Here is a 14,074-nt window from a genome sequence, read left to right as displayed (position 1 = left end):
CTCCCTCGATTTTTCCGATCTGAAATTTTGCCTCTCCGAATGGGAGTATGGCCGAAACCTTTCCTTCGATGATTCGGCCTTTGTTTCGTACCCCTTTCTTGGTCTTTCAAAACTTCTATCCCTTTTTGGTTGGACCATGGGGAGCTCGAACTGGTCATCTTCCACCCGAATCTTCGATTCATATATATTATGGACATCGGCCCATGTCACAGCCTCGTATTCCAGCAAATTGTCTTTCAATTTGGACGAAGCAGCGGAACTTAGCATGTTGAGCCCCTTTGTGAAAGCTTGTGCGGCCTATTCTTCCAGAACCGGGGGGGGGGGGGGGGGGGGGGGGGAGTTCCATCCGCTCCCTCTGGAACCGGTTGACGAACTCACTCAATAAGTCGTCGTCCCTTTGGGTTATCCGGAAGATATCGGCCTTGCGGGCCTCCACCTTCTTGGCTCCGGCGTGAGCCTTTACGAATGCATCAGCGAGCATTTCGAAAGAAGTGATCGAATGCTCGGGTAGGTGGTCGTACCACGTCAGTGCTCCCTTCGACAAAGTCTCCCCAAATTGTTTCAACAACACTGACTCAATCTCATCTTCTTCCATATCATTGCCTTTTATGACATAGGTGTATGAGGTTACATGGATGTGCGGGTCCGTTGTGCCGTCATATTTCTGTATATCGGGCATTTTGAACCTCTTTGGGATCAATTTCGGGGCCGCGCTCGGAGGGAAAGGCCTTTGGACTTACCTTTTTGAATTTGGCCCTTTTAGTAACGGCGGAGTCCCCGGGATCTGATCCACCCGGGAATTATACGTTTCGACCCTTTTCTCGGTCGAGTCCACCCGCTTTGCTAGAGTTTCGAGCATCTTCAGAACCTCGGTGGAGGAGCAAGCCCCGGAACCATTACTCTCGACCATCCGTGGCTCATTCCTTCCGGTTTCGGCTACGTCTTTTGCCCTCACCGTCTCCGTTTCACTTCTTCCGTTTTGCAGCCGGGCTATAGCGATTCCTTGCTCGGCGATGGCCGATCTCTGTTCCTGCAACATTTCCAAAATCAAACGTAAGTTAACATTGTCGTTCGGTTCACCCGGTTCTCTTTGGTCTTGTGTCCGGGACAGGGTAACCGAATTGTGGGTATTTAGAGGATCGGTGGTCGGCATGGCAGTGTTCTGCTGATTGAGACCCTCCCTCAAATTAATAGGGTTCGGGTCAGCGGGGTTTGGCAATCCCCAGGATCCGTTGCCTTCGTTTTCTTCCACGACCTCGGCGTCGTTGACGTAACCAGATTGTTCGACGACAGCCATTAGTCCGCTTTTGAGGATATGGACAGGAGAGGGAGATGTTTTTGATTTTGACGGTTATGATAGAAATCTAGGCCGAAGAAAAACGCTATTATCCTAGCCCCACGGTGGGCGGCAAACTGTTTACCCTGAATTTGGGAAAGCAATTGAATTTGTACGCGGATATAGGATATGCGCTTGGATCTTGGTATATGTTCGGTAATGGAAAGTAAATATATGAGTATTTAATAATATGACGGCTAATAACGATAACTTGCTTGAGTTATTACGAACATGGACGTTTGGAGGTTATCGTCAACACTTGATGGAAGGAATACAATATGAATGGAAATGAATAGCTTTGGGCGCGTCAGATATTGAGAGAGAGAGATTATATTTATGAAGTTTTCTTGTTACAAAGGTTCTTGGAAAGTAAAGGAGCCAACCCCCCAAAGGAAGGGGATGTGCTCTATTTATAGTGTGACCTTCATGGGTTTCATACAATATGAACTAATAAAATAATAGTAATAAGGACAGCCCTGCACGGATTTGGTGGGATTAGACTGATGGCGCCGTCTGACACACGCATGGTGGGTAATTGACCATGACAGGACGCTACTGGCGCGTGGCTTGCGTGTAACGGCCACACGGACCCACGGCTACTCGGACCAATAGCTATACGGACCAACGGCCACGAATGCTCGGGTCACCCGGCTTGGCCGCTCCAATGACGCAAAAGGCAGATCAGTCGGTGCCCCTGCTTGGCTCCGGCCCAAGCATTACCTCGGTCAAGGATGAATAGTATCCGGCACATCCTCATTCCTTCCACCGGTTTGCCTTGTAACTGGTTTTTACCGCATACAGTATCAAATACCATAATACTAAAACTACGATATAATTTTTTTTGATTTCAATATGATAATCGATATATACCGTACCATGTATATATCGAAAGGGAAAAAAAAGACAAAGTAAAGGTATTATCAGATAGGAAAATATGTCATCACTTGTAGGGACAGACGTATACGTTGCATACCTAATAATGCTAGAGGAAAGTAATGTGAATCCGAGAAAATTCGCGTGAAAGAGATAAAAGAGACTATAGGACCCGTTTGGACACAAGAATTATTCACTTTTTTTCCAAAAACTTTTTTTACTTTTTTCAAAAATTAGCGTTTGATCATGAAAATTTCAAATATAACTTAAAGTTGTATTTGAAATTTGAAAAACAACAAAAACCTTTGTTTTTCACAATCAAAATCTTGTTGAAAAGTACATTTTAACAACAAATTATTATTTGCAAAAACTATGGCCAAACAAAACTCCAACTCCAACTCCAATTTCAAAAATTCCAAAAAAAGTAATTTTTTTTATTTCTATGGCCAAACGCCTACTAATAGTACTCGTCTAAAACCTTCTACCTGTGTCGAAGTGTTGAATTACAGTATTATTTAACATGAGTTGTGTAAGGGTTTTCAAATTAATTTTATAAAGTCTTAAGATACATTCATCGTTTCAAATTTCATATTAAATATTCAAATTCTTTAACGTTAAATAAGCTATACGATTATACGGGGGTATTCCTTTTCCAAGTCATAATTTCCTTGCATGAAAAAAGAGTCGTGTACTAAAACGTGAGTGGAAAGCAGGTGGTCAATTTAATGACGGAAAAAGGTGACAGTAAAAAATATATATTTTTTTTAAAAAAGAAGTTATTTTTTTCTATTTAAATTATAAATATAAAAAAATCATTTTCTTGATGAGACTTACAATTAATTAGTCGTGGTGTGCCTTTTCATCCGTGTGGCCGTCTATAAATACGTGTACCTATCTGATTATCAAGTTAGAAATTGGAATTACTCCTGTTCTATTTCTTTGTTACATATCTCTGTGATTTTGTGAAGGAGCTCTAGTTAGGATGAGTGAGCCACCAAAGTATGCATATCCTTACCCTGCTCAAGGTAAATCCCTATAACTTTAGCTTTTTAAGGAACATCAAGTTGTGGGGTGTTTTATATTTAATTACTTTGATTTGAGTTCTTGTTTTCTGGTAAATCAACCTTTCCCAAATTTTTGAAGTACTAGCAGCTCCCTCAACTTTTTAAAGTCTGTTTGATTTTTCCTTTTTTTCCCTCGACATAAAATTCTTTTGATTTTGTTTTAATGTTCAATGTTGGTAGGTTATTATCAAGGTCCTCCAGTGATGCCACCACCACAATATTATACAGCTCCTCCCCCAAGAAGGGATCCTGGCTTTCTTGAGGGATGGTAAGTGCCTATTTTCTATCTCCTTCTGTGAGGATTTTTGCACAAAAGGTGGATTTAGGATACATTTCTGTTAAATTCAACTGGACTCATTGCTTTCGCCTCAAATTATGTACTTCCTTCGTTCCATTTTCTGTGGCACTAGTTTCATATCAGCAGCACACGTGAATTCAGAATTTCAAGAGGATGGTTCAACATTAGCTACTAGATTTTTTTATTTCTTTTGCTTTTTAGGATTTGAGTAATTAGAAATAAAAGAAAAAAGAGTCATTAGATGTAATATAAAAAAAATCACGTTTTTTTTCCTTTTGGATAATTAGATTTATAGAAGAAAAAAGATTTAAAATAATATAAAAAGAAAAGTTAAAAGTTTGCTTTACAGAAAAAAACCCATAAAACGGGAGCTCGGGTTCAATCTTGGGACCTTGAGGAAATAAATACAGCCCCTAACCAGTACTCCACTCGGCCTGGTTTAGCCATGTTTTCCTTCAGTTAATATTAGATACATTTTTAAAATTATACACATAATATATTGAGTTTGACCATATGTTCACGTGACTCAAAATATGTACCTAAATTTGCCTCTGCTTATCAGTCCGTTCAAAAAGAATGACACGGTCTTATATTTTCTTAATGAGAAGTTCTATTTGTTGTCACACAAATGTTATTACATGTTTAAGGTCATAGGTTTTAAAAGTTCTATCATCCTCATTTAAATGTTATGACATATTTAAAATCACAAATTATTAAATTATGTGTCAAGTTAAACTATAAGGGCTCGTTTGGTATGATGGATAGAGAAAAATAGTCCTGGGATAAAAATTAGTACCACCTTATTCCACGTTTGGTTGAAAAAAAAACTCGGGATAACTAATTCCGAGATTAATTATTCCGGGATTAGAGTGTTTTTTTTATCCCACCTTGAGGGTGAAATAACTAATCCCGGGATAACTTACTAATCCCGGGATAAGTTGTTTCCAACCAAACGAGCCCTAACAAACAAAGTAAACCCGAGGAAGTATACATTTTTGTTAAAAGAGAGTGAGAATGTGTGCTTATTTAGTTATTTATCTCACAAGTGTTTTAAATGATGTGTTACGTTGGTGCAGTCTGGCAGCTCTGTGTTGCTGTTTCCTTATTGATGAGTGTTGCTGCGACCCTTCCATCCTCTTCATCTGTTGATATTTTTATTTTTATCTCGTGTGAAGATATATAATATTGTGTTATTATCTCAGAATAATAATTCGTTGCTTCAAAGTTGATGAATCTGCATATTTTGTGTTTAAAATTTTAGAGAGACTAATCCTTCCATCCTCTTCACCTCACCTATTGGATAAAATATTATGAAGAAAATCTCCTATGAAGATTGTTATATATCCAATTTTCTTCATTTACATTTTTTGATGATGTCCTTCAAGCGTATCTAATCTCGACGGTTATCTCTTTTTTTTTTTTCGCGTGATCAAGTTAATTAAACCGGTGTCTTCAATAACCTATAAATGTCTTTTATTTATTAAATGTCATGAAGGGAACTAGAAATGAAGAAATTTTTGGTTGAAAGTGCTTTTCTCCTTTACTGGACCTGTTTGACATGAATTCAAATTACTCAGGCTAGTGATTTCGAATACTGAATAATCAAAATAAACTTTAGGAAGGGAATTAGAAAAGCTACAAATTTTCAACTTTCGGTGATAGAATAATTATGTTGAAAGTGAAGACAAGTAGTACCCAGTAGTGTTGGGGTCCTCCATGTCTCCATCTGGTTTGAATTTTCCAAATGGACAAAGACCGAACCAGAAACACTACTTGTATAATTGTACAACTCGACTTTTTTGTATCAAAAATTAATTTGAATTCTTAAACAGATGGAAAATGTTTTCTAATCAGAAATGACAAAACATTGATGAAGGAGTGGGGTCTCTTTAAATTAACGGGAGCGGCATAACACATGCCACTTTTTTCAAATTGGTCTCTACTGTTCACTTCATTTTTCCACTGCTAAAAAGATAGGAAAGGCTGATTTGAACCACGAAGTTAATTAAAACCATCATTTACGTTATGAATCGTACTAGGGGGAAAACAAAGAAACATATAGAGGCGGATCTAGAATTAAACTTAGTGGGTTCGATCTTCAAAATTTTTAGTATTAAGCTCATTATATTTTTAAAATTAGAGAGTTCTATTTAACATTTATTGAAATTTTAGTGAGTAAATGTGCACCGGTGATAGTTAAGTACATTCAATCTCCTTCATTTACAGCTTTATTCTGTCCTTCAAGCGCATTTAATTTCGAAATTTGTCTTCTCTTTTGTTGTTTCCTTCTTATGAAATCACAATCACGTTATAACTTACATTGGTGGCTTCAATAACCTTAGGGGTCGATTGGTTAATTTCATTAGGAAAAAATTAGTTCCATCCTGCAATAATACAATGCTTGATGTGAAGAGGTTAGGTTAAAAGTAATTAAGGTATCACTAACGCAACAATTGGTTGGTTGTATAAGATATATCATCACCGTATTAGAAGTAATGTAGTGCTAGCTTGGCCGAAATCAGAGTACGTCTATTTGTAATATAGAAATAGGCCAAACCCATCGACAGACATCTGTGGTCGTCCACTTCTTTCACTTAAGCACCTAAAGTGGACCTTGTTTCATTTAGACACCTCAGGTGGGCAATTCTTATTCCACTTAGACACTTTTTGCACCAGATTTTTTAAATCCCAAGCGCGTGTATATCAGTCGTCTCCTACGTGGATTAAGTGACCAATTACATTGTACCAGGTCATTTAAATTTTGCCAGCTCAATTAAATTGTGTCAACTCATTTGCCAACTCATTTTAATTAGCCACATCATTGTACACGCGGGCAAATCATCTAAGGACCAAATTAGGGCTCAAAATTACCCATTTCCATATACACACTTCAGGTGCAAACGATTAGGCGATTTGCCACGAAAATCGAGGTAAAATTTTCGTCGATTTCGTTCAATATCTTCTCCATTTTCACTTAATTCTTAGTTAATAATCACTCATAATGTTTTATTTTCATTTATTTGCTGGTTTTAGTCTTGAAATCGACCCTTTCGACTTTGTTCGTTTCAACTTCATTTGCGACATTGGAGAAATTTAAGGTTCTACTGAACTTTTCTCGTGTTTGTATGCTATATTGTGTTTAAATTAGGGTCTTTTTGGTACGAAACAAGTTGTTATCACTTTATTTGTTTACCAAGATTTATTTGGTGATTTTAGTGTTAAAGTTGGGTTTTTTTTTTGGGTATTTCCTTGTTGCTTGTCTGTTGTGGGGTGTTGGGGAATATAATGGACGACTATTGTTACACCTCGGAAATTTTTCCGTTGGTACGAAAGTGAATGAACTAGTGATGAATATGAGTGCATGATGTCCATGAGCAAGAAACGACGTTTGATGACCTTAGGCGAGATTGCAAAGGTATCTGATGTGAAATGAGAAAGTTGGCTAAGTTAAGATGAGATATAAGGTGAGCAATACATGTGCATGGACGTGGGTGATTAAAATGAGAAGTCTAAGAAATATGGGAAGTTGCAGATTTGCAACTGCCCAGTGGTCGTAAAGTGCTAGGACGGACCGTAAATTGGTATATGGTCTGTAAACTAGCAGGTCGTAAATTGGCATGCAAAACTTCAACTTTCTGCCAGTTGAGGAAATGGCTAAATACGACCTGGAGGACGGACCGTAAAGTGATTTACGGCCCGTAAACCATGGTCGTAAATCACCATGTTGCAGCCTTAAGTTTCTGGTTTTGAATATGGTTAAAGACGACCACGAAGGACGGTCCGTAAACTGGAATACGGACCGTAAACCCCCATGGACGACCACTGTGCACTTCAGTTCAGATTTTGCAAGTCATTAAATAAAGGGACCAACACTTGTTTTATTTCATTTCAACATTACACCACTTCTCTCTAAAACATCTCTCTACATTTATTATCCAAGTTTTCAAGGATCGTAAGTCATCAACAACATAAAACAAAGTGAATCAAGAGTAAGAACATCATGAAAGGTCATCCAAGTCAAGAAATCCAAATGGAGAAAAACTAGGGTTTTGCTCAAAGTGGAGTATTATCAACTAAAGTTTGTTCCTACAACTTCTAAGGTAAGATTCATGATATTTATATGATGTTTAAGATATTGGAGAGTTGAAATGCATGGATTATAGAAAATATGGTCAACTAGGTCATGGATGATAAATAGTGACATTTTGAGGAATAGTTTGAATTGAATCACGAATGTTGTTGTGTGATATGAATGTGTTATAAATGGTATTAAAGATCATGAACTAGACACTTTAGACGGATGAACGAAGTTGGGTGTTATGACCTTGAATATGGATGAATTAGAAGCAAGTTGAGAAATCTAGATAATGTGGATAATGTGAATGACTAATGGCCATTGTTATGATATTAATGAAGGTAGAAACGCTAACATTGGAAGAGGACGGGCAAGCGTAGAATAGTCCGACGAAAAGGTATGTAAGGCCGATCCTTCTTTCATAAGGCATGGTTCCTTGACCAAACTCTTAAATCCTCTATATGAGTACGTTGTTTTCAATTGGTTGATATTCCGAGCTCATAAGCTCACGATCCTTGATATGTACTACAATTTTACCACGCACTTCATACGACGAGTAGGCCTATGATATAGAAGTAACGATAATGATGACGATAATAATGATAAGGATGATAATAATGATGCTAAAGGTGCCTATGGGCTATTATACTTATATGTGTGCCTATGAAGGGCTATAATGAAGCCCCGAGCTTATAACGTCGGGGAGAATATATGTATATGAATATGTATAAAGTATGTATACGATTACGAAATGCGCGCACACTTCTGCAGATGGTACGGATAACCCTGAAGCCTTGGTAGGGCCAGGTATGAGTAACCTTGAGCCTTGGTTGGCCAAGTATGTATGAAACACCGATCCTATGAGGTCGGGTATGTTATGTATATGAAATGACTAAGTATATAATATGAATATGAATGTGATAAGACTATGTATGAGAATACGACTAAGGACATGTATACGAATATGAGCACGAGTATGGTACGAGTACTATTATGGAATACGGATGATGACGTAGGTGTACGAATACGTATGAAAAATGGGAAGCCCCTATGAAAGTCAAGTAAGTGTAATGATGATGATGTTATTGTCTCCCCTCCTATGCTATTTCATATGTTGTTCATGATGCTTATTTATTGATGTTGCTCATGCTTTATATACTCAGTACATTCTTCGTACTGACGTCCTTTTATTTGTGGACGCTGCGTCATGCCCGCAGGTGCACAGGGAGACAGACTTGATCCATAGCTGCCTATTCAGAGATTACATAGAGAGCTCCATTTCCTTCGGAGCTATATCTTTTAGGTACTCATTCTTTTGTGTATATAATTATGGGCATAGCGGGGTCCTGTCCCGCTAATGTGATATGTTATACTCTTAGAGGCTCGTAGACATGTGTGTGTGTGGGTAGATGTGTTTGGCCTTGTCGGCCTATGTTTTGTATATCATTTTGTCGGCCACGTTGGCCCATGTACATTGATGTGGCATAGATGTCTATGATGTTATCCAAGATGATTGTCATCCAATGGGACTAATATGATTGACGACTAGAATGCATGAACTGATTTATGGATCACCTAGATATTATGTAAAGCATGTCAAGGGGGGTGCCCGGGTGAGGATAACACCGGGTGCTCGTCGCGGCCCTTAGTCGGGTCGTGACAACTATATTCTTACTTGTTTTCACCATGGGGTACAGTTGTGGAAGACCCTGTAGTGGGTCCCACATACAAAGGGGAATTAGAGGTCTTTGGTGCTGCTATCGATAAAGACCATTTTAGTCTTATTGAGTTGGAAGCATACACTAAAGATCTTGGGTACACAAATGTCCTTGGATTCTACTGCAAAAAGGTTGATGACAGTGCATTTGTTCACCTTACTTCTGATAAACAATTACTAGGGCTTTTGAATGACTTAAAACATGGTGATGATGAGTTTGATGTGTTTTTGGTCCATGGCATTGATGAGGTGGAGGAGTTGCCACAACCAATTGGTTTGTTGGTAGGGCCAGAGAGTGATGACTGTATTAACCCATGTGTCACTGATGAAGCTAGGGCAACACATGTGGGTGGGAGGGGTATAAATACTAATGTAAATGTTCCAGATGGGGCTGAAACATTTCCAAATGAGGCTGAAACACTTCCAAAGGAGGCTAAAACATTTCCAATTCCAAATGTGGGTGAAACAAATCCAAATGGGGGTGAAACAGATCTGAATGGTGGTGAAAAAGATCTGAATGTTGCTGAAACAATTCTAAATGGTGCTGAAACTGATCTGAATGATGGTGAAACAATTCTGAATAGGGCTGCAACAAATAGGGATCAATCAGATGTTGCTAGTAGTTCTGAATAAGATGTTCCAGATCTTGATGATTCAGATGTTGATGAAGAATTGAGAAACCTTAGAGCTAAAAAGAAGAGTAAAAGGAACCCCAATCCTAGAAAAAAAAAGTAACACAGAGGAAAAACCACTAGGTGAAGCTGGTATTGATAGAGGCTTTGAAGATATTAGTAGAAATAAGTCTACTAGATATGTGGGAAGATTAGGTGGACATGAGGATTATATTGACAGTTCAGATTGTGGTAGTGATGACAGTGATGATGAGTTAGATGCTGATGCTGTAAGGGGTATTGATCTACCAGCAAGAAGGAAGAGCACAAAGGTCAGGTATGATCCAGCTTGTGTAGTTGCTATTATTGAACTTGGTATGGTTTTTGAAAATGAAAAAGTATTTAGGAAAGCATTGGCTGATTATGCAATAGAATACAAAGTTACTCTTAAGTTAAAGCCTAATCAACCTGGTAAAGTAAAGGCTAAGTGTAAGGGTAACAAACAGTGCAAGTGGTTGTGTTATGCTGAAATAGATAGAGATTCTGGTGACTTTATGATTAAGGGCTACCATCTTGTACATAAGTGTACAACTTCTAACAAGAACAAAATGTGCAACACTAAATGGCTTGCTGCTAGATTTAAGGATGATATAATTAAGTAACCATCTTTGAGAATATGAGAAATACAAGACATATGCAGGGTTAAGTTAGGACTTTATGTTGGTAGGACAATTTGCTACAGAGCAAAGATGCAGATACTAAGAGAGTCTATAGGTGATTGGAATTTAGAGTTTGCAAGATTGTGTGACTATGCTGATATTATAAAATAGAAAAATCCTGGTAGTTTTGTTTGGGTGAGGATGGACAGAGAAAGTTGTCCAGGAAAGAATTTGTTTGTGTACTTCTATGTCTGCTTGGATGCATTGAAGAAGGGGTAGATGGAAGGTTGTAGGAGAATCATAGGTTTTGATGGGTGTTTTCTAAAGGGTGCTTGTAAAGGTGAACTGCTAGTAGCAGTTGGCAAGAATGGAAATAATCAAATGTTTCCTATAGCCTGAGCAGTTGTTGACTCAGAGACTAAGCATAATTGGAGTTTCTTCATTAATTACTTGAAAGAGGATCTACAGTTGGGTACTGGAGAGGGTCTTACTGTGATGGCAGACATGCAAAAGGTAATGTACATAGTAACTTATTTAATTTCTTACTGTTGAGTGTTTATTTAATTATTTCTTTTCTTTGTAGGGTTTTCATGCAGCTGTAGAAGAATTGTTACCCAATGCTGAGCATAGGAGATGTGCCAGACACTTCTGGTCCAATTGGCATCAAGAATGGAAGGGTGAAGAGAGAAGAAAATAATTTTACAGATGTTCTAAGGCCAGTTCTGAAGTGAAGTTCAGGTCGGAGCTTGATAAAATGAGCAAACTTGGTAATGATATTTGTGCTGATTTATTGCATTATCCAGAAAAATCATGTGTTAGGGCATACTTTAAAGAGCATTCTAAGTATGATGTTGTTAAGAATAACATGTGTGAGACCTTCAATTCATGGATCTTATCTTGCAGACACAAATCAATTATAATCATGTTGGAGGAAATTTGGAGAACAATAATGACTAGACAATGTGATATGATTAAGTTTACCAACACTTGGATATCTGAGATTTCACCTATGGCTAGACTTACCTTAGAGGATAATAAGGAAATGACTAGGGGCTGCAAGGTTCTTTGGAATGCTAATGTTGGATTTGAGATTGGAGAGGGTGAGTATAGGCATACAGTTAACATGAGTACTAAGAGTTGTAGTTATAGAACTTGGCAACTGAGAGGAATTCCATGCCAGCATGCTATTTGATCATATTGACACATAGAACTAGAGCCTGAACAATTTGTGGAGCATTGGTATAGGAAGGATACATTCTTAAAGGCCTATAGTCATTTCATCCAACCAATTCCAACTATGAAGATGTGGCTTGAAACAAACAATCCAAAGATTGAGCCTCCTGCACCTAAACCAATGCCTGGCAGGCCAAAGAAGAAAAGAATAAAAGGCAAAGATGAACCAAAAAAGATGAGGTATGGAAAGGTGTCCAGAAAAGGGGGGGGGGGGGGGGGGGAATAACTTGTTCAATGTGTCATCAACAAGGACATAACAAGAAATATTGCAAGGTAAAATAGTTTTCTTTGAGTTAGTTAACTTGTTTATCGTGTCTTTTGGGTTTTTAAGTTGGTTACTGCCTTTAAATATGTAGGTGTTGTCAGGTGAAGAAGCACCTAGCCAAAGTTCACAAGACCCTGATGAGTCTTCAAGGCAAGCTGCACCAAAAAGGCCAAGGCAAACTGCACCAAAAAGGCCAAGGCAAACTGCACCAACAAGGTCAAGCCAACCTGCACCTTCAACTCCAAGGCAAACTGCACCAACAAGCTCAATCCAGCCTGCACCTTTAACTTCTGTACCAGTTTCACCTACAAGCTCAAGCCAGCCTACACATTCAACAGCAGTTTGTGATGATACAACTAGAGTTAGGAGGGTGAATCAATCAAAAAGAGTTAGAAGCTCAAGCCAGCCAGCCCCACCTACAGATATAAGTATTCCTATTGCAAGAGGAATAACAAGTCAACTACCTCTTAGAAGAAGACAAGTTGCTGGACAAAAGAGAGCCAAGGTTGCAACTGGAGAGAAACCTGCAAGTAGGGGACACAAGAGGGCAGCTGATGTTGGATTTGGAATATACACAAGTACAAGTGGAGCTCAAATACTAAATGTAAGTCAATTCTAACTTTGGTCTCTAAAACACAACTACATGTAACAAAATTGACTATGCTTCATTTTTCTACTAAAATGCAGCTAGGAACATCAAGCCAAAGGATTCTAGAAACTGGTTCAGCTTACAAGGATGCAAGTCCAACAGGCATAGACCTTGGTTATAAAGCTAAATGATTGAGATGGAAAAACAAGGAAGCTGTCACTGGCCCCCAATTGAAGCAAATGGCAAACAACAAGAAGAAGAAGAATTGGCAGTATTAGGATATGCTCTAGTACTTAATTGGTAATGTAATATGGCACCAAATAATTTCTGTTTTTGGATGGTTATTTTGGCAATCTGCTACTTGAATGTAGCAGTAAACAATTTGCGGTATTTTAATGTTTGCTTTTGGCTACTTGTATGCTAACTTTGAGCTCATTCTTGAGCATGTTAATATATTGGCTACTATTTGGGGCTACTTTGTGCCCATTATATACCTGTTGTTGGTTCTTAAACAGTTCTTATAATGTCAATTATAGCTGCTGTTGGTGTTGAATAATGTTGACCTACCTGTTGTTGGCAATAATATGTAGCATAATGTTGACTTATTGGAAGCAGGCCAGGTTTTTATGCAACTGTGTGAGCTCAAAACATAGCATTGTTGGCAAATACAGTATAGACAAAACAACATTTCATTTTATTTCATTCAAAATGCTGGTTTACATGAGTGACTGTTGGCCAAAGTTCAGCCATGTCAAAATACAAAATTGTCACAACAATGCAGTAACCAAATTACATTCTAACAATCCTAACAATTTTACAACTACACAACTTAGCAAAAGACAAGTACTTAAGGAGCACATTGTACTGCTCCATCTAACAATTTGGCTTGATTTTCCATATCCCGAGCATCACAAAACAAGAAATAATGGCAGCAACAATGAGCATATTTCTTGCTCGAATTCTTTTCTCCTCAAAAGCCTTCACTTTCTTCAACAAACCCCACATCACCCTATTTGCTTGCGCAGGGTGCCTATCTTCAATCCAAAAGAAATAGTCACAGGCACCCATTTTCTACAAAATCAATTTTCAACCCAACAATTAATCATCTAATAAATAATTAAATAAGGAATGAATGAAGAAATGAGTTTACCTTTGGGATTTTACAACATAAAAATCTGCGACCTGGGTTCAATTGGGTCCAAAAAATCTTCAATAATGCTTCATTACCACATCTACAATATCGAGTATGTTCATAAAAAACTCCATGAAAGAGTCGGATAAGCTCGACATAATAGTAACAACAATTAAAGACTGAACGAGAAGAAGCAGAAAATATTAGCTTGAATTTGAGGGG

The 14,074-nt window shown here is 38.1% G+C and overlaps 1 protein-coding gene across 4 annotated transcripts; it reads left to right on the top strand.

Annotated features, from left to right (window-relative positions):
- Window positions 1-2,836: 2,836 nt before the first annotated feature.
- Window positions 2,837-13,199, top strand: LOC132621483 (uncharacterized). Of its 4 annotated transcripts, none has more exons than XR_009575512.1 (7): window positions 2,877-3,234; window positions 3,454-3,541; window positions 4,648-8,043; window positions 8,864-11,146; window positions 11,217-11,400; window positions 12,223-12,735; window positions 12,819-13,194. XR_009575512.1 is itself a non-coding variant. In XM_060335772.1 (3 exons), the coding sequence occupies exons 1-3, from the start codon at window positions 12,101-12,103 to the stop codon at window positions 12,909-12,911; spliced, it is 645 nt and encodes a 214-aa protein (XP_060191755.1). In that variant the 5' UTR covers window positions 12,076-12,100; the 3' UTR covers window positions 12,912-13,199. The 4 variants fall into 4 exon arrangements, 1 of the variants encoding a protein (XP_060191755.1); XR_009575513.1 differs by having other exon boundaries at window positions 2,878-3,234; window positions 11,217-11,371; XR_009575514.1 differs by lacking the exon at window positions 4,648-8,043 and having other exon boundaries at window positions 2,837-3,234; window positions 12,819-13,199.
- Window positions 13,200-14,074: the final 875 nt, after the last annotated feature.

The sequence above is a fragment of the Lycium barbarum genome, chromosome 12 (genome assembly GCF_019175385.1).
Source record: "Lycium barbarum isolate Lr01 chromosome 12, ASM1917538v2, whole genome shotgun sequence".
Taxonomy (NCBI): Eukaryota; Viridiplantae; Streptophyta; class Magnoliopsida; order Solanales; family Solanaceae; genus Lycium; species Lycium barbarum.
This window is presented reverse-complemented; position numbering and strand designations above follow the sequence as displayed.